Source organism: Mugil cephalus, chromosome 6 (assembly GCF_022458985.1).
Source record: "Mugil cephalus isolate CIBA_MC_2020 chromosome 6, CIBA_Mcephalus_1.1, whole genome shotgun sequence".
Lineage (NCBI taxonomy): Eukaryota > Metazoa > Chordata > Actinopteri > Mugiliformes > Mugilidae > Mugil > Mugil cephalus.
In genome coordinates, this window is record NC_061775.1 from 7,009,134 (window position 1) to 7,033,896 (window position 24,763).

Here is a 24,763-nt window from a genome sequence, read left to right on the forward strand (position 1 = left end):
CTGAGGGCGAGCACATGGGTGTCTATAGACAGCAAATACAACAAAATGATTGAACACTAGATGACCGGTTAAATGACAGCAACAAACAATCTACACTGCATGTTTGCTTTTGAATGTACAGTAATTATCCAACAGTACATTATTTAGTTGGAACTTTAACACATACACCAATAAAATGGTTGAACTTGAAATTAACCAATAAGGTGACCGCAGGTTGCAAAGTAAGCACACGGTTCACAGCTTACTGGTCCTGACCATAGACATCTATACAGAACTTAGACGCCGCATTGAGCGGGTTGGTCCGTTGCTACAATACCTTAACGCATCCCCCATGTTGGATGTGGCAAATCTGCCACGTAAAGCACCTTTCTACAAAGTGCTTTAAGTTAATGCCTCTTATTCATCCATTCACAACACACACTAATATATTTGGGAAACAAACAGTAATGACATTATTTATATTTTAGGTAATTATTTATTTTTTAATTATTATTAAAAATAAATTATTTTAATTTCAACTAGTCCTGCATACATATCATTTTATTCGATGGTAGAAAACAGTTAACCACATAAGACAAGCTTTTAGAAATAAGTACTAGCCCATTTTTACCCTAAATACCCTTTGCCATAGTACGTCATGGAGACTCAAATGGCACCGAATAGCAGGAATGACCCATACGTATCTATACGGGTGGCGTTGATGAACATTATATTATATTATACTATATTATATTATAGTTTGTTCTGCTGCTGGAGAAAAAGACGACAGGGACACGGTCTCATCCTCCCGTTTCCTGAAATGCTTGGAGACACACCGCACCGCACCATCAGATGGCGGAAGATGGCTTGGAAATGTCTGGCTGAAGGAGCGTTATTGCAGCCCCCTAAAACACATACAAACACCACATTTACATATACAGTTACCCGATAATAGTCATACATATTAGCAACAAGTCACAGCCTACGTTAACAGCCGTTAGCTAGATTTGCGCAACCGTCCAAACAACAACCCATAAAATCACAAATTGGCATATTTAAACAAAATCAACTACAACTACCAACAGTTCCACCCATTAAATTCCCTTTTCATTCTTACTTGTGAAAGGTAATGCCGTGAGATCTAGTTTGTACTGTAAACCGGTTGGTACACTTCCACATGAAAATGAATGAGGAGTCCGATCGACTTCTCCGATCGCGCCACTTCGCCACATCCAAGATGGTGGACTGGCAACGCTGATACAGCGCTCAATGCGGTGTCTACGTAAATATGTCTATGGTCCTGACCTGTTTAAAGACGCGCCTTCGTAGGTAAGCTAGGGAAATAGTATGGCATGGGGCGTGGTGCAATGACTGAATGTCCTAAATGGTCATGAACAAGACTCGTTGTGTGAGCCAAAGTTGTGGCTAACTCGTGGTAATGCGAAAACAAACCTGCATCACTCATGGGCCAACGGAGGCTATTACACAGGCTAATCGCTAAGAGGCACATGTTACAGCAACACTTTGTGGGCGTTGTTAGTAAAATAGGAAGTAAATGTGAAAGCTTGCTGTCAAGCTACGAGCTAACCTCAGCTAACTTTCTAGTGGGAGCTAGCAAATGGTATTTTGTGAAGGCACAAATAAGCATTTTTGACAACTGTCTCCGCCCAGTCCTCTCATTTCATTGCGTTTGACAGGGTTTCTACGATCTCTTTCACTGGCAACTGGTATGCCATACAGTTTCAGTTTGTAGCTAGCCTCCAATAGTAGCCTCCAGCTAATCTTTGATGTGGGCTGTGAAAGGGTCCATTAGGATTCAGTGCAGCTAATGAAGTGGCCAGTGAGTGTATGTCCAATAAAGCAGAGAAACTTTGTTTTTGTTTTGAAACGTGTTATTCTATATGCTCATTTTGGTCATGTGTCAAGTTATGTATGGAAACTCAGTGTTTAGTTTTAAGGTAAACTGTCAGTAAAATGTCAGTTTCCGCAGATTCAGAAATTGACGGTTGCCTTACTTACTTTCAGTAGCGTAACCTCAATATTCTTTACACTCCATGTGACAGAAAGCGAGTGTCTTCAGGCGACCACGGGCTCAGAGTGTAAAGAAAGCAGAGCAAGAAGTGGCTCACGTGTGGCTCACAGACCCAGTGGACACACATCGAGCAGGAGCCCACTTCTTACTTACTCTCTTCCCACTCTCCCTCTGCCTCGCTTGCCCACGCCCTCTCTCTCTCCCATGTAAGACTCTTTAATTACATGCCAATTCAACGCTGCGTGGATGGAGAGACTCCACAGAGTTCCCAGCACACGCTCCACACACGCTTAAAAATATATCATTAGGAAACAGGAGCGCAGACGTGCGGAGTTACGTGGAGGGTTAGTGATGGGAGGGGAAGTTGGGGACGAAGGGGAGAGAAGAAAGAAAAGGGTGGCAAAGAGGAATGGAGTTTCCTCTCTGTGGAGCTGAAATCAATGCGTGAGATAAAGCTGTTTTAGGTTTCTGTCAGATGATGCAGAGGATCATCTCTTCACAGTGGGAAGGCTTCCCCCATTGCTGTGTCAGCGGGCTCTGATTACAGTGGCTTTTTTTATTGTGTTTCAAACTATTTCATCATGCCCCCCCACCCCACCCCACCCCCCACTCACACTTTTGCACTTGGTATGCAGTGCGGCTCTTGCAATTTGTACGTGTTTGGATTCCAATTATGGAGTTGTTAAAGCTTTTTTGCCTGTGGCCTGCAAATTCTTATTAAGCCATACATTAAAGAGCAGGGAATCACATTTAAATGGAGTTCATGTTTCTCTTTTGTTTGCCAGTGTTGTGGTTGTTATTAATTTATTCTCAATGCCCTATGCATTACACATTAACAAACAAAATCGTGTTTGTGATTGTAATGCAAAATACTTGTTTCTTATTCAGAGATGGGGCCGGCATTTGTCAAGTAAACCAACAACAACAAGCCCAGAGAGAGCGAAAAAAAAAAACAAAACACCAAAATGCAGCTGTTCTGTCCGTTTACTGTCCCCCATAGAAGAAAGAAACAAAGAAACCCTAAAAAGTGACATTTTGTAGTCTTTCCTCAGAAGTTGACCCAGAATAAAGGCTGTGAATTAGGCGGAGTGAGTGATTGAGTGATTTACTCTGCGGTAGCCATTGGAAATCATTAGGTTAGGGGTGTTGGGACGAGAGGAGCTGTGGGGAGGGCTCCACCGTGACACCAGTGCTACAGTCAACGACCTCAAAGGTCACGACCTGGGACGGACTCCGTCACCGTCTGTTTTCCATGCACTGAAAATGCACGGCAACAAGCCGTCTCGAACAAAACGAGAATCTTCACGGAATGAAAAAAGAAACTTAATGTGATTACAGTAAGAGCGTTGTGATGTTTGCCGACACGTGAGGCTTTGAGCTGCGAGGCAAAACAGGTTCCGATCAATAGATCAATGGCTTACATGACATTTTAACCCATCTCTTTGAAGTAGGTTACCGCGGAGGCATGGCTAAAGTGCAAGACTCGGTGAAATGGCATTAAAAAAAATGCTTCGTATTTGTTCTTAAGCACAAAAGAAGTTGTGCCAAAGCGTGGACGGGTAAAAGGGATCTCATACGGAACAAGAAAAATGGATTGGATTATTGTCCGTGTAAAGAGGACTTAATACATCACCACCCACTGAACACATTTATCTGTTGAAATGAGATCCAAAATGCAGTGGCTGCTAATAAACCATCTTCGGAGTGGCAGAAATATGATGCATGCTAACCCATGTGAACCTCATTAATACAACACAAGGAAATCTATTTATTCAGAGAGTCAGGGGAAAATGATTGCCTCGATACTTTCTTCTCTCCTCTTGTCTTCTCTCTTGTTGTGTGCACCGCAGTGATTTCGACAGATGTAGTTTGTGTTTGCTTCCTTCTCTTTGGTTTGGGGTGGGTGCACGTGCGTCTAAATGCGTGTGAACAGGCTGCACACATGAAGTCTTGCAGTTAGGTAACGACGTTACAGAGTTTTAACGCTTAGTCCTGACCTCCCCTCTTCTCTGTTAGTGTCTCCTTCCTTCCTCCGTCTTAAATCGGATCTTGCCCCTTATTCTCTCCCTTTTCTGCCCCCTTCAATACTCTCCAGCAGTCCTGTTTCTTTTGTCTCCGCTGCTGTCACAACCATTCAGGGCGAGGACACTGACCAGGCTGGAGCTTTGGACGAGACGTGGCACTGGGGATGGGGAGGCCGGACGGGCCTGGCAATTCATCCAAATTATCCTCTGCTCATCTCCAATGATTTTTGTTGTTCTTGCGCTTTCCTTTCTGCCCTTGTCGCCATGTAACCCAGAGTCTTGCACGGTTGCCTGTTTTTATTAGTTCTCTGTTTAGTTTAAGAGATATTTGCAAGGCTTCTTCTTTTTTTTTTTTTTTTTTTATTTAGAAATCGGAAAGTCGCAAGACTTTGGCTCCCTTAATTCTAATAAGTGCGTGATAAACGTCCAGCCGTTTTGCATCATTAATGTCCTAATATTTCTCCTAAATTGCCATGCCATTGTGTAGTGGCTACATTTTGTGTGTTATTCTTAATTAGGTCTGTATGTGCTGTACATCTATTGCAGGTTGTGCTTTCCTCACCTACTGCGCCCGAGAGTCGGCCATCAAGGCTCAGAACGCCCTCCATGAACAGAAAACACTGCCAGGGGTGAGTGTCTGCCTCTCTCTCCTCCCTCCTCTCTTTCCTCCCTCTATAGTGGTCAGCCATGCCATCTGCACCCGGCTGCACACCAGCCGGCATTCTCCTTGTATAGTCCCAGAGATGAAAAACACTTTGGAGAGCAATTCAATCAATAGCTCAGCCTTTTGAAGGCCCGGTTTTAACTTTTCTATGTGTCTGTTCTCAAGGGGATATTGCCAGCATTGATCAGACCCACTCTCCCTCATACTTTTTGAAGCAACAGCATAGAATGGCACAGAAAACAGAACGGATGGCTCTGCGTTTCTGGAAAACTGAGCAGAAAATAATGTCAGGCTGTAGATTATAATTGAATTATCAAGGTGGCATTCACACGTATTTCTATCTATGTAATTTGTTTAGCGTTCGCGCATGTGTGCGAGCTGAATCTGTGCAGTATCCGATTAAGACAAAGAGAGCGCATAATGACTTGGTCAGATCAAGCCAGAACTGGTGAGAAACATCAGTAAAGATTCCTCCCCCCCCTCCAAACCAAACACCCTCTGTGATGGAAGACAAACAGCCTGTGGAAAACGCCAGCCAACAGGCACATGTTTGAGATTAAGCATGCACATACAACTCGGGCTGTTCTGAACCCTTTTCTTGTGGCTTCCTTGAAAAACAAGTTTCGTTTATCCTGCAAATTAGCCAAGCGTGAGGCTAGAGGGCTTCATTCTCTCTCTTTCTCTCTCTCTCTTTTTTTTTTTTTTTTTGCACTGCATGTGAATTATACAGACGGAAGGCAGAGAGAGGACACAAACTTCCTCCCTATAATGCCAGGGGATGTGTTCAGCAATGTCTTTGTTGGTTTTGTCTATGGTTCGGGCTTTCTAGTAAGTTTTCTCCTCTCCCGTCGCGCGTCATAGTCATTAATAACATCTCCCACTGTCAGCGTGGCGGGGCATCCATTAAGGCTGACCTACCACTGGGATTAAAGAGTGGCTCAATGTATAAATGAGGGGGCACGAGGGATCAGACATATACACTGACGAGTCGGAGGCTCTCTCTCCTGCTCTCCCGACTTAGTTTGTTCAAATTTCCACCTGGTCTTTGCCAGGTTTAACAGTCATTTCAATGGAGTCCTATAAACATCATTACTATAAAATCAGTGCTCATATTAATAAAAAAAGATAACATTTTACGAGTATGCACAGAATCAGGAAACCTCGCACGTTTTTTTGCACGTGAGCTCTGAAAAGAAGTTTTCTTTTTTTGGCGCAAAAGCACTCACACATTGAGTGGCTGAGAAAGTTGTGGCGTGTATCACTTCTGAGAAATACAAAGCTTTTCTTGTACCTTTCAGTCCTGCTTTGGCCCTCCTGCTGATTTCCCCTTTACCCCACCCAGTCCTGTCCACCCTACATCCTCTCGTCTCCCCACCCTCCCGGTGCTCCGCTGCCGCTGCTCTTCCTGAGACAGAGCGTGTCATAGAAATGTAACAGGCAGACGTTGATGGGTGTCAGGCCGAGGCTGCTCTCCTGTTCCCATCCCTTCAACTTCACTCACACACAGAGACCAGTGGCCCAATGAAACAAAGGCGGCGTGTGCTGCAATGCTGCAGCTACGCCACGCGACTTTGGTGGCATGCCGGTGTCGCAAAATTTAATATACAGCCCTTTGACGTGACACTGGAGCAACATCTGCGGATGGATTTATAACCTAAGGATTGACAATATGAGCGTTATTACACAAAACTAAAACCTGTCTCAAACCTCCCTGTTGCTTTTCTGCTTGATGGTAAGTAGATATGCCAGTAGTTTGTTTGGAAAATCCTGCTTGATATGCAGTTTGCCAGGGGCTATGGCGTAATTAATGTAAACTAGGAACTCTCCAGAGATGGCTTATGAGTTATTAACGTCTACATTTTGTCATTAAGTCCTGCGTCCCCGCCCTCTTGCAGGGGGTTTTGACCCGTGCGGCTACTCGCCCATTTTTTTAATTGTCTGAATCTGAATTCTTTCCAATCCACCAAATTCCTGCTGGGCTTTACTTGTTGCAAATGACTAGAACTGTGCATTAAAATTTTACTTTTCCCTCATGCACCAAAAAAAAAACCAAGTCCTCCCATATGCACAGCAGCATAGACACGAACTCCAGCATGCACACACTTTTTCAGTCTCCACCCGGAGAGCCTGAGTTCAAACATTGCGTCTGAGGAATCTTGCTTTGTGGCAAAAGGAAAACAACTTCCAATTCTGACCTATAACGTTTCAATCACGGCTGATTTGACGTCGCCTATAGTTGCTGGTGATAACAGTGTTTTAGGTTCCTGAATCGACCACTCGGGCAAAGTGTCTGAGCAGCTCGGCCGAAGACAAGTGCGCTGAATCATGGTGGACACTGCACAAAGTGTGTCTCTGTTGTTGTGGTACCGAACTCATCATCTGATTCATTTTTGTGGCATTGCGTGGAACGTGGAACGTTCGAGTGCTCCGCCTTCTGTCTCCACTTCCGATTTGAGGCATTTTGATTCCTGTGTGTGTGTGTGTGTGTGTACATATTTGTAATCCTACCTGTGCGGGAAAGTTGTACTCATCGAAAACTAAAACTAAGGTGACAAGTACATCATGTTATCACATTTGTGACATTATCGGTTGTTTCCAAAAAAGAAGGGAAGATTTATTTTGTTAGGATGCAGCTTTAAGCAATAATTACAACATGCATTGCTGTGCATATTGTATGTCTATGAACACGCTAAGATGGAGCCACTTATTGTCAAACACACACAAACACGCACACACACTCCGGTATTATTAGGAAGAAGTGCTGTGTTCTTGGATGTTATTACCCATGTCCCCCTGTTACACATTAGCTGCTGAAAGGAACAGTATGGCCTAATGGAAGTGTACTGGACTGGAATATAGATTCCTGCAGTGAAGTGTGATGGGAACCTCGGGGACACGGGTACCTGACATAAGTTTGGCCGGAGAATAGGAGAAGCTCTGACAGTTTACCAGGTGTGTGCCGCTTGGCTCCATTAGCGTGTTTGTGTATGTGTGGTAAGCTGGCTTTGCATTGCAGCCAGCTCTTTGTAGACACAGATAGCAATGTATAAAGGTGGGACGAAAAACATGTGCACATGGCAGCTTGCCGTGATCACAGGCCGCCCACGACAGGGAGCGTTGAATATATTATCTGTGTGCTGTTTTGTACTTGTTTGCTTCTGATGGAGATGCACCACTTTTTATATTACATAACCACACGAGTGTTTTTTGTGTGCGCGATTGTTGGCGCCTGTGTTCGCTTTAGAACCTAAATATCAATCTTTTCCTCAAATCTAATAAAACGTAAAGGTCCCCCGATGACCTGGACTCTAAAATCTTTTCCTTAAGATCCCTTTATGTCAGTTAAGGCCCTCGGTGGCTCTTTCTGCCTCTGCTCTGTGCGCTTGTAAGTGTCACAGCTCTCTACACAAGTCCGCAGGAGATTTACTCCACCCGGCTTAGCATCATGACAAAATCCTGCATCCTTCACACTATCCACCCACTATCCCCCCGCCTCTCTCTCAATCCCCCACATCCCCCCACGCTCTCCTCAAACTCTCGTCCTCTCACTGCCACTCCTCAAATCCAGCAGATCCAAGAAATAATCTCAGACACTGCAGCAAGTCTATTTGCTGTAGCACAGAAAAACATGCCGTCCCCCTCTTTTTATTTATTTATTTATTTATTTTTTTAATGCTAGCATTGTGTACAACAGTGATTGTCTTGGAGAGGCATCGGCGGAAACGTGTTTGCTGCATGCATTTACTCCTAGTATTAGCAGAGCTCGACCTGGGGGGAGTGTAAGCGCCTGGCAGTGATTCAGGAGGCAGGTTTATGGAAATAGCACCCGCATTAAAAACCCAATGAGAGCGGAGAGAAGATTATGCTCCGGCACACACATGTGGGCTCCTGCAATGTCAACACTCTAAGTAGATACCCTCCCTCTCAATTGCCTTCGTCTCCCACGGTCTCCATTTCCGTCTCTCCTGCTCCCTCGCTGTTGCGCTCTGCCCTTTGCTGCGTACGTGCCTGCACCGTCTGCTGAAACCGTGCGGGCGCCTCTGTCTTTCTATGTATGTGAATATGTGAGTTTGCATTCATTTGTGTATGTGATTGCGTGTCAGTGCTCGGCTCAGCCAGGACGTTTGAGGGGCGGCGAAAAGGATGCGTTGTGGAGAGTGGCCGAGCTTGTGCAGTGGAAAATAAAGCTAGTGTTCAGCAGAGCCTTCCCTCGACGCGCCGCGAACCGCCTGGCCGTCCTACGTTGGGCTTATAGTCACCTATACTTCTGAGTGCTATCCACCTGTTCATTATCTCCAGCCAGGCTTCCTTGTGTGCTAGCCTGGCTGCTGCAAAGGCTGAATAATTCAATGCTACACTCTGTGAAGGTTGGTGGTGTATGAATGTAGTGTACTGTGTGTGTGTGTGTGTGTGTGTGTGTGTGTGTGTGTGTGTGTGTGTGTGTGTGTTTGTGTGCGTGTGTTGACTGGGCAGGGGAGGGGGGCCGGAGCAGAGCGGACCGGTCAGCATGAAGCCAATCGGTGCTGGCAGGATTGGAGGCCTTGTAGTCAGGGAGAGGGGACTCGTTAGAATTTAGCCTTTGGGTAACAGGAATGTGTTTATATGTGTGTGTGTGTGTGTGTTTTAAAGAAGAAGATCATGGTGGAATGTGCTGTAAGTTGAAAAAAGCGTAATCAAGGTCTTCTTTCTTTCTTTTTTTCCCCCCTGTGCGCTTTGAATATACAGTTTGTTGTGTATATTTTAGAATTAAAAAAAAAAAAAAGAAATTAGACTTTGTGAATATCGGAACTCCAATGGTTTGATGTCGTATTATCCAACTCCACTCACACACAAAGACCAAACAGAAATGGTAGCATAAAATATCTGTTGTGCATGAACATTACTACACAACCAGGGCCAGCATGCGAACTGCACTGATTGAGCAAAACATTATGACCACCTTCCTAATATTGTGTAGGTCTCCCTTGTGCCTGCAAAACTGCCTTCTGAAGGTGTCCTGTGGTGTCTGGCAGCAGAGTGTCTTTGGCTTGTATGGGTTGAGGGGAGGAGCCTCTGTGGAGGCGGCTTGTTCCAGGACATCCCACAGTCCCACAGAGTCTCATTGCTATGGGGTGGGGTCGTCTGGTCTGGTCTAGGTGGGTGGCACATGTCTAAGTAACGTCCACATGAAGCCAGTTCCAAAAGTTTCCCAGCGGAACAGTGAATTGTAACAAGATGGTTATTTACTTCTCCTGTCAGTGGTTTTAATGTTGTGGCTGATCGGTGTATGTGTGCCTGGTGTAATAGCATATTGGTGGAACGTATAACAAAATGCTGTTGGTCTAACGTGCCCCTAAGGGAACTGAATCCCCACATCCTTAAAACATGCACACGGAAATACATACATGCTGGAAACACACACACAGGCTACCTGTCACAGCGTTTCTTTCTTCCACCTTCTCTCTCTTTTCTTTCCCATTGTTGCTCCTCTGTGCCCTTAAACACACACACGCGCGCGCACACACACACGCACACCTCTCCTTTGTTCGACTCGGTTTTCTGTGTGGTAGATTAGCCACATATTTAGAGAATCCTTCCTCTCCTCGGGGGATTGGCTTCCGAAGGTATTTTCAAAAAAGAGCAAGATGTGCACTCTGCACCTGCCTTTGGAGAATAAACAACACCCAGAGAAACACGGAAAATGTGTTTCATCATGAAATTCCATTTCATTTTGGTTGGAGTGTGTATGTAAAAAAACAAAACAAAAAAAAAACCTCATATGTGATGGCCTCCATTAGGTTGCTATAAAGTCTCGTGATAAATCTTTTAAACTGCCACATATTTGTTGCATTTATTTGTGTGAGACTGACGGCCAACGCTAAATACAATATAATTGTGAACTGACAGAGCAGCTAAGCATTACAGTTGTCGTCATTGCGTTTCAAAAGTTCATGAACTTGCTTTGAGTTACACATGACCGTATCCTGACCCTGCCTTTGACGTTAGCGCTGATGACTTTACAATACCCCCTCTCCCACTGCTCCGGGTATGTCTCACTAACCGGCTCTTCGGCGGAGACGTTGCTTGAAATACCAAAATAATCCTTTGCACACCCCGTCCATTAAGCCACTCCACATCGAGAAGTGTGCTATTTTTTTTTTCGGAGGTACAGGTTAGCAAAAAAGCTGAATTATTAATGTTTTTGATATTTTTAGCCTGTTTAACCTATTTCTGGTTGTGGCTGGAGACTGCTCGCCCGCCTGTCTGTGAGATGCAATCATGTGGCACAGCTGTGATCTGGGTTATAGAGCTGGGTTTTGTGTGTAATGGGGGAAACGGTGTGTGTGTGTGTGTGTACGGGAAGGTTTGAACTTGACTTTAAATGTCACCGCTTGTATTAAGGCGCTGGTCCATTTTAATGCAGTATAGTTCAGATGATCTATTGTCAGTTTGGCGTGGTGAAACATCACCTGTACCGCTGGGGCCGGACCAGATGAGTCTGGTTTTTTTATTCCAGGCCGGCGGGCACGGCGGTGCAGAGTCGTGCGAAGAGGTAAGGCCCAGATACTGAGTGACAATTCATCTGTGGGTCCCTCTACAAGCTTGTACAGGTGTGCCACTGCCCGCAGACACAAAGAAAAAGAGTGGAAAACGAGCGCAGGGCGTGCGTACATGGATGATAAACTACGGCCCTGAATAGAGGGTGTGTGTGTGTGTGTGTGTGTCTCTGTGTGGGTGTGTGCCCTTGCGTGTATGTTGAAATGGGAGAGCGAGAAAAGATTAGCGTACAAAGTCTGGATATCCAAATAGGCAAGACGGGAGTTTAGGAGGAAAAAAGCAAGTGTGGCTGAGACCATGTCACATTACTCAATAATGAAGGACACACTTAAAACGCATCACTCGATGTGGCTAATCGGAGTTGACATCTCACTGGCTGGACCTTGTGCCTTTGGGAGAGAGGGGGATGAGTAAGAAGTGTGTGAGAGATTAGAGGGGGTTGAAGTGACAGAATAGCTGAAATATTGAGAAAAAAGCAGAGGAGGGAGAAGGAGGCACGGGGTCATGTTGACAGCTTGAAGTCATACCGTCAGAGTTAAAACATTCATTCGCCTGTGCGCGCGTGTCTGTGCGTGTCTGTGCGTGTCAGTGCGTGTACCATAAATTACAACACACACACATGCCTGCGCTTCAATGAAATGGCAAACATTCATGTGATGGAACCAGAGAGAGCTCATTTGTAAGGCAAATCTAGCTTTGGTGTGGTGTCCACAGAGAGGGTAAGGGGGCTGCACGGCACGACAGCCAGCGTTTGTCAGCAAAAATCAGGACTAATGAAATACAGTACACATGGCTGGAGGGCAAGAAGAGGCGTGTGACTGACAGGAGGTATGAGTGGAAACAGCCCGTGGCAGCCCTCCATCATGGCTATGAACACATGAGCCAGCCAAACTGATTTGTTTTAAGCCCCAACCACCGCCGCCCCCTCCCCGTTTCCCCGTCTCCCCGTCCCCGGATAAGGGCAGCAGCATGAGGCATAGGGTAGAGGAGAGGAACAGCGTGTGTGCGAGGGTCCCCAGGGGTAATGACACGGAATACAAGTGTACGGGGAGTGCTAGTGATGGGTCTGCTCATGTGGAAGTGTATTTGCATTGCAGAGGAGGGCTGTCAGCAGAGCTCGCTCAGGGAGCCAGTGTCAGGGTGATCGCTGCTGGTGAAGGCTTCTGTCGTCTGCCCCGCAGAATACCCGGACACTGGATTTAGCTGAGCTAGCATCAGGCGAGATCAAGCGTGTCGGCACATTGAACAATTCTTTCTGTTGGGATTCTGCAAGCGTTCATGGAGATGTGTGTATTGTTTTTTTTTTTTTCTTCTTCTTCTCACTTTCATCAAACTTAGATTTGACCCTTCTTTTAAGTGCTTCTGTTTCGTCCGCCGTCGCGGCCTTAAAGACTTTCATATAGAAAATAACAATAAGCTAGATGGCGGCAGAATAGCCGGCAATATAAATTATATAGTTTTGTGCCGACAGCTATAGTCTGCGGCTTCTAAACTATTTCAAGCCAGATGCAATAAGACGGAGCTTTTAATAATTCAGGGTAAAACAGTATACATGATGTCTTCTAGGCAGCAAGCTCACATTTAGGTGAAACACTAAATTCTCCTCTGCCCCAAAATCATAGCAGGGCTCTATCAGAGACCTGGGAATGGCTTGCAGGCACACACACATCACTGGGCTGTGTTGTTGTTTGCAGATCTCTGCATATATATATATTTGCGCATGAATGACAGCCTGTGAGAGAAAGCGAGTTGTTGTGCGGCTTTCTGCTCGTCAGGCCACGTAGTTCCCTGCACAGCGGTGGCGCACATGCACGGGGCATGTTTTATGGAGTCGCACTACTCTGCAGGTTTAGCCAGTGTGCATCCTTTAATGTGCTTTCTGCAAGTTCTCAGACTGAAGGGAGCTCTGTGAAGTCAGGAAGGGGGTAGAAAAGAGAAAATTGAAAAAAAAAAAAAAAAGACGTGTGTGACAAAGTGAAAAAGAGAGGAAGAGAGGAGGAGAAGAAGGAGATGGGTCGAAGGGGGACAGAGGAGAGAGACGGGGAGACTGTGAAATGAGAGGTAGGTGGAAAGATATTTGAATCACTGAGTTGTAAAGATTACGGAGTGAAATGGAGGGCGTGAGATGGAGGGAAATGGAGAGTGGGAGGTATTGATGGAGGGCCTCGCCGCCTGATCAGGACTCCTGGTTTTACCCTATACTGTATCAATCAGGGAAAAGGCAGCGCGGCTGTGCTCCATCCTCTGTTGAATCCCACGGTGAAGTCCAAAGGCATCCCAGAGGCAATCATTAGGTTGACAGTGTGGGACTCAAAGGCTGAGTACGTGCTACCTCTCAGATTCCCGTAATATAATATAAGGCTGCAAAAATAAATAAATAAATAAATGAGAAAAGCAGGCAGGAGAATAAAAACGGACAAAAGACTTAAGTGCCAAAGCAATGACGCAGCTCTGAACCCTGTACAGCCCGTGGATAATCCATGTGATGCTCCACTCTTTGCTTGCTTTTCTCAATATACTAATACATGATATTGACAGGACCCATCACACTCTTGAAGCAGTTCTGCCAGTGAAGTGCTGACTGGAAGCGGTGCACGCTGTCCATGCGCCTCTATGCTGTCGCTGTGTATAGAATTTATGACAAACCGCATTCAGTCGCAAGTTATTGTCATGGTTTGGGCAGCTGTTTCATACCACCAGGCCTTAGTGTGCTGTAAAAACTGTCCGTCATCCCACTGCTTGAATACTTAATAGCACTGGTTACATAAATAGTGGGTCCCGGGTACTGGGACTGTACTTGGTCACAAGATGCATAACAGTACTTGTGGACTCTGTATTTGTCATCCGCATTGTAATCTTCTTCTTCTTCTTCTTCTTCTTCTTCTTCTTCTGCCTCCACCGAATTCTTAGTTTTTAGTTATCCATGTTATCCATATTTGTTGTTTGTTAACATTTTTTGAGTAACTATACATATATATTCATGGCTGTAGTGTTTTTGCCATTAGCATGTGTGTGTGTGTGTGTGCATATATATATATGTATGTTAACTAGACTTTAATCCATGTATCCCAGTAAGCTGTTCTGCTGACTGCAGAACTGGAGTAGTTACTGAAGTGTTGACTGATTTGGATCCAGGCAAAATTGTGCAATTTTCCAACAGAACACCAGACAACTGCATTTGTAATGTGAGAAAATGGGTCATTCATTTTCTGATTTAGTCAGTTTCAGTAAGGGAGTGCCAGACTCTCTCATTACCTACTGAGAAATAATAACCTCTTCAGTTTGATTGTTTGATTGTGCACAGCTGCTGCAGGTGACGGCGCTCGGTTCTTTATGTATCTGTGGAGAGGCTTCATCTTGAGTTTTAGAGGTAAATGATCTTAAACTTGGTCTTCTTGTTGAATGCACTCAGCCTCTCCGCACGCTGTTGTTTTATGGAAGTGTATCAGATGTCCTTCTAAATCCGCTTGTGCATTTGACTGGCTGATGAGTGCGAACATGAGGATGCATCTGTGTGTGTTTCTCTGAGGAATCGAATGCTGTCCGTCATCGGCGTCACACAACATCAATAATGGCAAATGATTGCGATGGCTGCTTAGGCGAACATGGCGTTTAAGTGAGCGTACACACACGGAAACACCTGCACATAAATGTGGACTGGAGCAAAGATGTGCATGAGCACAGTCCATTAGGCGCAGGGACACAGGACGCAGCCGCACATTTATTTAAAGGCTTTATTTTTAACCTGTTTTCCTCTGGATTCATTATTTATGAATCTATCAATCTGTATGGCACTACAGCCGAATATAGAGTGTGACTGGCTGCTTTCCTGCCTATTATCGCACCTGCCAGGTTCTATGGCTCTGTCTGCCTATCTGACCTTACAAGGCCTCTTCTTTGTCCATCAAAATATGTCCGCTACGCAAACCGCTCTCCTTTTCCCTCACCCCCCTTCCTCATCTCTTTCTATCGCACATCTTTGTCGGGCCGGTTCCTTTTATTATTTGATCATTTAGTCCGTCCCTAAAACATTTTAAATTATGATGATGACTTGCAAATTTATCTCAGATTAATTTGATGGGTTCAGCTTGTGCCCACTCGCCTCATGGGCGTGCTTTCACTGCAGTGTTATTAATATATTCCTGAAAGTCTGCTCTCCAGTGCCCTGCTTTCAAGACTGGGAGAGGGCAGAGCTGTTGTCCAGCCCACATCTTTGTTCAGGCTTTTTTTCCCCTCTTCTTTTTCTCCCAAGTATCCCTATCCTTGTACTCACAGGTATTTGCGGGCCAGTCTTCCCACTGCTAAGGGCGCGGGCTTAGGGGTGGATGATGTTAAAATGATGAAGGTTTTGAAAATACACAGAAGCTTTGCATGTTTCATAAAGCGGCAAAAGCATTCAGTGTGTTAGGCCTCAAGGATACACAGCGCGTTTCTGTGAAAAATGCTGCATATAAACAAAACCATAATTGTGACCATTTAAAGCTCTGTAGGGAGCGGTTAAGTAACTTTGCACAGGATGAATAGGAAGTCATCAGCGGAGCAGTGAGAATCTGTCATGTCCTCTGACACATCTAAAAGCACTTAGTCCGCTGAATGACCGGGATCTGATAATGCCAGATTTATTGTAGTGTCCGTACACAGTGCGAGCCCTGTGGGTATAGACTGGTCAGCTATAGTTGCTCTGCCTGAGTATATTTCAGTTTGTGGCGAAGAGGAGAAAATAAAAGCCCTTTCTTTCTCTCTCTTTCAGCCTCCTTCACTCTTTCTCTCACACGCACACACACACTCTCTCTCTCGCACTTTCTCTGTCAAGACTGCTATCTTTTGCAGCACAACCCCCCCCTTGTATAGAGGGTGCTTGATAGTGGCCTGGCTACAGCTCACAGAAATAGGACATGCAGTAATAAAGGCAGACGAGATGGCAGGTTATCTACAGATCAACAAGGGGTGCAACTAAAAAGGAAAAAAAAAGAAAGAAATTGCAAATATCTACAAATCTCGGCCCTACCCTATCAAAACACGGGATCACTGAGCTGTAAATCCAGGCTTATTTTTCTTTCCTGCAAACCAAACAGGCAGAAAGAGCTATTCCTCTTCTAATAAACAACAACATATTGCCTTTGAATGAATGAAATGTGTTTGAGGGCTGGATTTGGTTCTGCCAGTCAGATCCAGTGATATTCAGGCGTGTTGGAGGTGGATGCTAGCAGAGCCATTCAGCATTGGGTTGAAATTAGGGAATAAGAAGTATTTTGAAGCGAAGGAACCACAGCAGAATGGCATATCTATTTATTTATTTATTTTTTTTATTTATCATTTCTTTAGAGTGTCAACACACAGAGCTTGTAAGACAAATCCTTTCTAACAGGAAGCCTCTGGGGCTGCAGGGGAGCGTGGTCGATACACAGGGACACACAGGGCTTTGAAGATGGCCTATCTCTCTGCCTCCGACCAAATGAAAAGGCAAGAGAGGGGCCCGCGGGGATGGAGCCGGGCTAAGTTTCTATTAACACTATCTACATAGCACCTAAGATGTACCCGTGTTTGATGTGGCAGTGTCCAGATTAACTCACATTAGACAGAACAACAAAGTCCCCTGTGCTGCATCCTGTCTTACTGCCTGGGAGAGACTCAGCAACAAGGGCGTTCAAAAACAACAACAACAACAACCACTCAGCAGAAGCACATGAATAGTTCTCATGCATTCCTCACGGTGTCAAACATATAGCGTCCTGAATTTACCTTTTTTTTTCTTTTTTTTTTTACAAAATGCCGCTTTTTGAATAAAACAAGATTACGCATTGTCGATGCAGTCTTACTGACACAAACACATAGTGAGTGACGCACACAGTAGTCACCACCGAAGGCATAAGCTGTTCCCGAAGATTTTAAACCACGCAAACATTTAAATATGCCCCCTCCGGTGATTTCAAATTGTGCCTTTTTCTACAGTCGGCAGACATTATTCACAAGCTACCGTTTAGAGCTATCACACTGTTGTGAAACAAATTATGTGCTATGTGTGTGTTTGACATTCTAAGTGTCAGTGTTTGGTTTGACTAATGGATTTCTTCTGACAGAGAAGTGGATGGGATCTCTTGGTGTCACCATGTGAATTGCAAACACAATGAATGAACAAAATGGACGCCCTTGTGCCTTTTGAGCGTCTGTTATTCTCTCGCCGCGACCTCCGCGATGGACGGACGCAGGTTAATGGGAGATTTTTTGGTTTGCGAGAATGTTGTTGCGATGTCCTGTTCGGACAAAACGGAGGCAAAAATCATTCAGAACAAAAGGCTGGCTATGATGAACACAGAATGGAAGCTTGTTGTTGAATTGAACTGCATATCACTTTTAATGTCTCTTCTTCTTTCTTTTAATTAACAGAAGAAATGTGGATTGTAAACATTTCTTAAAGAATAACTTTCTTAAATTAAGCTTTGGTTACTTGTTTATTGCAGTCGTGTGTATGTCTAGTAATTAAGTATTTAAGCTTATAGAGATTTGGTGGAGGAGAAGTAATGTAGTAATTTATGTATTTAGCACAGACGATGGTGTGCTAACACAAAAAGTGAAGCAATCGTGCTTTAACTTCATGCACAGCGCAGGGAAGAGGACAAAAAGAACATTTTGTGTGGAATTAGCTGTCAATCATTGTGTGGTTTTGAGCTGTATGAATTGCTGCCACAGATTTTTGTCGATGAAGATAGTTTTATGACTCAAAGTCTGGGCATTGTCAAGCAGCTGACTGAATCTCGGATGCCTCCCTGATGGTATTGTGTGATGGATGAGAATCTAAACATCTAAAGTACGTAAATCTTCTGCACAGCTCTGTAACCTACAGCAGTGTAAATATATATATATATATATATTATTCTCCAGTCCTATGAAGTACGCACTTCATCTTCTTAAGGATTTTACATTTATTTAACATACATTGACTTAAACTGCACATTAAAATGGCTGAATTACATATCATGTGCTTGTGTTGTTGCATCCACACATATTCAAAGATACTGTATGTTTAAATATGTCACAAAATTAGCAATGTGTGGCTCATATTTTTAGGGCTTTGTGTGCCTTGTGTCTCCGGAGAATAAATCCTCAAAGCCATTGGGTGCTCTGATTGAGCATCATTAGACCCGACAGAGACAAATTAGCATCAAAGCCACAAATAAAATGCCTCTGTTTGACTGTTGACGACGGTGCGAGGGTTATTTAGGACGGCCCTGGGTTATGTGATGACTGTGGTTTAACTCTGCCGTTGAGTAACTGTGGAAATGGCTTCTCCCCTTGAGCCAAAAGTGGCTCTAATGCATCGCCTCTTCCCTTTGATGTTGACTATAAATATGAATGGACTGGGGGTTGTGGTTATTATTGTAAAGAAATCTTTTTTTGGAGCTGCTTGCGAATGTTTATGGAGAGGAGCCCTGACAGCGGGGGAACGCAGGGCACCGAGAGATTGAAGTGCACAGAAATACAGATTTCAGTGTAAATCTATTAGAGAATTAATGACATAATTCATAGCGGCTCATTGTTCATTCATTCATTGTTCCTCTCAAAACATTACGATGAGATACATGCATCCCGCTAAAGTAGGCTACGTGTTGTGGGAATGTGTGCACGGTTCGGAGTGAGGAAAAATGATGAGAGACACGGCTGTCTTAATTTTGCAGAGCTGTGTTGAAGTAAAGCATCGCATCTCGAGCTTTCACCAGCCCACACGCTCCCACGTCATATTTAGCAGGGGCGGGGTGGGGGTGCTTTTTTTTTTTCTTCCTCTTCTTCTTCTCCATGTGCTGTGGTGCGAGAGGTGCACTGGGGTTCTGAAATGTTTGTCTTTGTTCTCCTGGCAGAGTTTTCTGCGTGTGGGCGTTCACAGTTTCTAGAAGCACCTCGGGAATGCATTTCAACAGATGGAGGTTTTAACTGGAGCATCGGCTTCCAAAAATCGGGGCTATAGGCTTTTGTAGCCTCCTATTTTAATTTGTTTGCATGTTTGTTTGTTTGCTTATGCGTTGTTTTCCAGCAGGACGGTGTTGGCGTTGCGATTATGTTGTCGTGTAGCTATAGGTTTAAACTGCTTATCAAATGTCTGTAGCATCTGACACAATGTGGTTTGGTTCTGGTTTGGTGCCATGTCGCAGCCGAACAGGGATGGTATGTTTAATAGCTTAAAGTATGTGGCACAAACAATGAATCCCACTTAACCATAATGCAACTTTGGAAGATTCACTGTAAGATTGAAGGAGTGAGCTCCGCCGCCTGTGGTGCTGTCCGTGGTGCTGAAAAGGCAACGAGCACAAGCGTCATTTCCTCTCAGTGTAAACTTGCCTTCTTCTTATCTTTAATTAAAATTACGAATATATCCATTTTGTGTGAAATGAATTGTAGTAGTAGTTGTAGAGAGAGAGGGAGCAAAGAGAAAGACAATGTGCAGTTGCAGCGGAGTGGTCCTCAATCTGCTACACGTGACCTGAATGAAGTGTGTGCGATGCGAGCCGTAGACCATTTGCTGTGAAAAATGCACATTAAAGAAAATACTTTTTGCAAGGCAAAACAATTTTTGCCACCTCAGGGCAAAGCTGCAGCGTGTTATGACACCCATCTAGCAGACTGCTTTCCGTCTTTTGTCTAAAACACATTTCTTATTCGATTTGACAGCCTCAGAAAAGAGTAATTGCTTTTCTGACCTGTAATTTTAGCTCAGCCTTTGTGTAAACCAAAATGCATACCTTTGATTTATGTCGTTTGTCATGCTGCCGAACTCCTTTGAATTACCTGAAGCCATGTGGGCCCGGCTCGAACAACATCTCGCCCTCCCTGAGCTGTTGACGGATTAAACATTTTTAGCCCACATTGTGTTTTTCTGTTTAGCTGTACTAATTAATGTGTGTTATAACTATGGATTCATTATATTGCCCTTCCGTGAACCATAAATCACGGCAGATATGCCGTTGTCTATCCTCACGCGTGATGGAAAGGACCCACTCGAATGCACATTCCTTTCCTCTATTTATTTTCTTTGTCTCTCTCCAGCTCTAACTCTTTCCTCGCCCTTTTGTCTCACTCTGTGTCTTCTTCTCTTCGTAACTCTTTTCTCCACATTTCCATCCCCGTGTCTCAAAGCCATTTTTCTCCTCTCTCAGCGGTGGTGGCACTCCTCTCGGGACCACTGGTGCTAGAGCGCCGCAGGGTTCCCTGGAGCCAAAACGTAGCCTACAAACACTCTGTCTAAGACCAGACAGGACTCCTTTATATTAGTCCTCCTTAAATAAAGTACAGTCACCCAGTATCTGGTTTCTGTATCAATGGGCTGTTGTTAATGTAGGCCAGGCTAGCAGCCTGTAATATAGCAACTGTCTTATAAAGCAGAGTCAAAACTGACGTGCCCCTCCTAATATAGTGTCTGTTCCGTCTTTAATGTTCAGCGCTTCGTGTGCGCGGTATAAAATGTGTAGCCCAGACAGTTTAGTAGCAAACAAATAGGTCACTGTTATGGTAATGTGCTATAAATAGTTGTATGTGTGTGTGAGTCGGTGTGCATGCAGGCTAGTGTGTTGCTGCGTGTGCGTGTTTCAGGGATGTTCTGTCTAATTTTAGGCACTCGGGAGAAGAGAGCAGTGAGGAGATCAGGAGAATGAAGGAGGACTGAGCCCCGGCTTCACCGGCTAATGGTTTAGTGTTTTTAATAACTTGCTTGGGAGGTATCTTCTGCTGTAATATATCTCTTCAGCAGCAGATAGCCCTTCCATACATTACCCAGGTGTGAGAGCATTATAAACAGCTGAACACAGCGTTGGCTTTCCAATAAACCGATATTATTAAAACGTCCGTGTCCAATAAATAAAGAGGGTTTTAATCTGCTGCACCGTCTTGCTTAGACGTTATTTCAAGTGGGAATGATAGCACAGATTTAGTGGGAATAAAGTAGATCCTGACATGAATGAATACAGACAGGAAGGGTAATTTATTAATGCACTTTTCCTATCCTATTCTCCAACAGACTGGCTTGCCCTTTGTGCTCAATTTTTAAGAGAGGCTCATTAAAATCTAGAGCTGAATAAATAGCGCAGATGGAGAAAAAAAAAAGATTAAAAATGCATCCACTGGATATAAAGTAACTGTTTTGGATTCCAATTAAGCTTGCGCTTTATAATTAGCCAGTTGGGTCCCATGCCTTCATCGAGTTTTTTCTCTTGTCATTCACCCCCTGTACCCCCTTTCCCCCCTCAAACCACTAGGCTGCACGGGAAATTAAATCACTTTTTGCCCACTCGCTCACGTGGAAAGTCCCTGTTCTAGTACACTTTGTTTTAATGATGAAGAGAGACAGCTCTGTCCTTTACATTCTTGCCCTATTCCTGACAAATTGACCTCGAGCCTTCCGCAGCCAGTTGCTACATGCGCGATCTGTGCGGTCACTACCTTTAGTAAGTTCAGACGCCTGTAATGCCGCTAAGGATTGGCTCTGATATGGATTCTGACAGAGGAGGCAATGCATAATGCTGACACTGGTGATGTACTGTAAGATGATTCAATGCGCAGTAATACAAAATCTTAAGATTCAATTGATTTTATTACTTATCTTATTAATATTCCGCCTTGTCAGCATCACACACTGCTTTGCTTGAGCGTTTTGATACTCGCTAAGCATTGCTCTAAGCCTTATCGTCTTATATAGTGTCAGTGCTCATTCAGGGCGCCGCGCGGCTCAGTCACAATTCAAAATAAAGCCGAGGCCGCGAGCGCACTCGCTCGCTGTGGAAAACCATCACTCTCGTGACCCAGCAGAGACAAACAGCGCACGCGGTGGTCATTTTTTACGCTCCTTTGATATACCTGCTAAGCTGCCTTGAGAAGAAAGCGCAGATTGTTTGTTTTTCCGAGGCCTCTTTCATTTCGCACGGGGAGAAAGAGACTATTAATATTGTCTTGCCATACGTCTTATATACTGATAATGCAGGCATTGCTTGTAGATGAAAAGAAATAGTGCATTACAGTCACCCTGGCAGATGACACATGAAGCTCTCACTGTGGGCCTGCTTTGAATTGCCTTGATGCTATAGGGGAAGCAGAGGCATGAAAGAGAAAGAGAGAGAGGGAGAGAGAGACAGAGAGGGAGAGAGAGACAGCGAGAGATAGAGAGAGAAAGAGTCAGAGGGGCAGGTAGTGTGGTAAGACAGAAAGAATTAGGTGTTATTAAAGGACCAATTAGGAAGGAAAAACAAATGAAAGGAGGGTGAGAGTAATTTAGAGGAGAAAACAAGAACCCTGCAAAGTAGATACAGTAGACTCGCGTAGTTTCTTAGATCTGATAAGGCTTGTCAGTGTCTTTTAAAGACAGTTGATGAAAAAAAAATAAAAAATCTGCGCTGAAATTGCGTATTTGCAACAGATCTGAGAAATCAGAGAGTCTGATTCAAGTATAGTCGAGCGTCACTCTTATTGATCATAACAGCCAATGCAAAATTGTGCTATTATACCAGGATTGTTTGCCAACAATTTCCAGTGATAGTAGTTCAGGTAAATAAGTACCCTCATTTGAATTAGAATTTCTTAGACCTGGGATCCAAATAATTGCAGCTATTAAATATTGAACAGCTTGCATGTGCAACAGACTTCCAGTGGAGGTTCTACTTAAAATAATAGAACTTCTGAATAATTTAGTTTCATCCAAACCTGTAATTTCCTCTTTCTTTCATACCAGTACAATGAAGTGATGTGTTATGCTCCCTTTCGCGTATTACATTTTATTTTTTTGTAGACGCTGTAGTTCCTAATGCGTATATGAAGAAATCTTAAACACAGTATGAACATACAGCGATATGGCATTAGATTATGACCACCTTCCTAATACTCCTTGTGCCTCCAAAACAGTTGTGACTCATCAGAGAATGGACATGGACTTTCTGAGGGTGTCCTCTGGTGTCTGGTAACAGAATGTTGTCAGTGGGGGCCTTTGGGTCCTATGGTTTGAGGGGAGGGGCCTCTGTGGATCATCCCACAGATACTTGATCAGTTTGGAATCTAGTGAATTTGGAGGCCAGGTCAACACCTTGTGCTCTTCTTTGTGTTTTTTGAGTTGTTCCTAAGTTGTTTATGTTTGTGTGTCTGTGTCAGGCTGCATCCTGCTGGGGATGTCTGCTGCCATCAAGGAGTATCTTTTCTATGGGGTAGGGGTCCCTGCTCAGGCCTACGTGGGTGGTACATGTCTAACATACACAAGTAACAACCACATGAATACCAGGTCCAAAGGTTTCCCAGATGATACCACAAGATGGTCAATGTTATTTACTTTTCCTGTCAGTGGTCATAATGTTATGTCTGATCTGTGTATATCACTGGTATTTTTGCATTTTAATTTAATGTGCCCTTGTTACATTTCCACCTCAAACAAAAGTGGGGTGTTAAACACAAAGAATAAAAAAGGATACTATGGATATAAGAGACTTTTATGATACAGTATAGTTGAATAGATGCCTAAAAACATATTATGCCAAATGTGTGGATAGTCACTTAGACACTAGTCTGACTAGATAGTTGTGGAAATATTCAAGATAAATGTCTATCCCCATTTCACAGTCTTAAAATATGTTGCAAGTTATCATTGTTCTTCATTTTTGTTCCGAGCTGCTGCTGCTTCATTCTGATTTCATTCTCCAGCTGTCTCTCTCCTGGGCTCTCTGTGGGCATGTGACCCAGCAGCAGACTTTTGGGAACTGTAGTGATGCTGTCAAGCTGAAAGCCTCCCCGGAGCCCCAGAGGAAACAACAGAAGGAAACATTAGAACAACCCCCAAATGTCGACACAAACCAGTGTATTTGTCAGGCTGACCTGGATGTACTTAAAACAGCACTCAGTCTCACCATAGAAAACTGTCACCACACAGCATATTGCTTTTTGAGAGATAGAAAAGCGGATGGTTTTGACGTGGTTAAGTGTACTTACCCTCTTCAGATTCGTGCCTGTACGTGCTCACGTATCTGCTGGAAGACCCTTGTCAAGGCTAGACATCATTAAGTACAACAACAACTCGCTACAACAAACAAGACTGCTGTTTAAAGGGAAGGGGAGGCGCTACTTGAATTTAAAGTGGAGCTAGGAGTCTGTCTCAATCATAAAGCGCCAGAGTGCACCTACGCACACAAACACACACGGACATGCGCGCGCACTCTCGTGCACAGGCCCTGCTCATAAGCGCTCAATCAACCTTTCATTTCTGATATAAGAGTCGAAAACACAAAGAGTGCGGCGGGGCGAGTTTCCCTCAGATGCCCCCTGAAGTTCTTTACCATTTCCCTTTCTGCCCTCGTTCCCCCTACACCCACCTATACTCTCACCCCCCCCCCCCCTTCTCACTTTTGCCTCAGTGGCAAACCAAGGTTTATTTCCCTGGTGGAAATATTGGACTGTCAGTCAGATCAATTGCCAGTGTCCAGGGCACTTCATGGTTCCTCTAATTATAATCCTGTGCAGCTGGCGCGAGCCCACGTAGCTGTGGGGCAACCATTGTAATAGAGGCAT

General features: G+C 44.3%; 1 protein-coding gene across 10 annotated transcripts in view; it reads left to right on the top strand.

The window, feature by feature from the left end:
- The window catches only part of celf5a (cugbp, Elav-like family member 5a), a 172,238-nt gene that overhangs the window by 10,469 nt on the left and 137,006 nt on the right, over positions 1-24,763 (top strand). For all 10 annotated transcript variants that reach the window (XM_047586699.1, XM_047586702.1, XM_047586700.1 and 7 more), the window contains exon 2: positions 4,582-4,664. In XM_047586699.1, the coding sequence (XP_047442655.1) occupies positions 4,582-4,664 (83 nt within the window). The remainder of the gene's footprint in view (positions 1-4,581; positions 4,665-24,763) is intronic.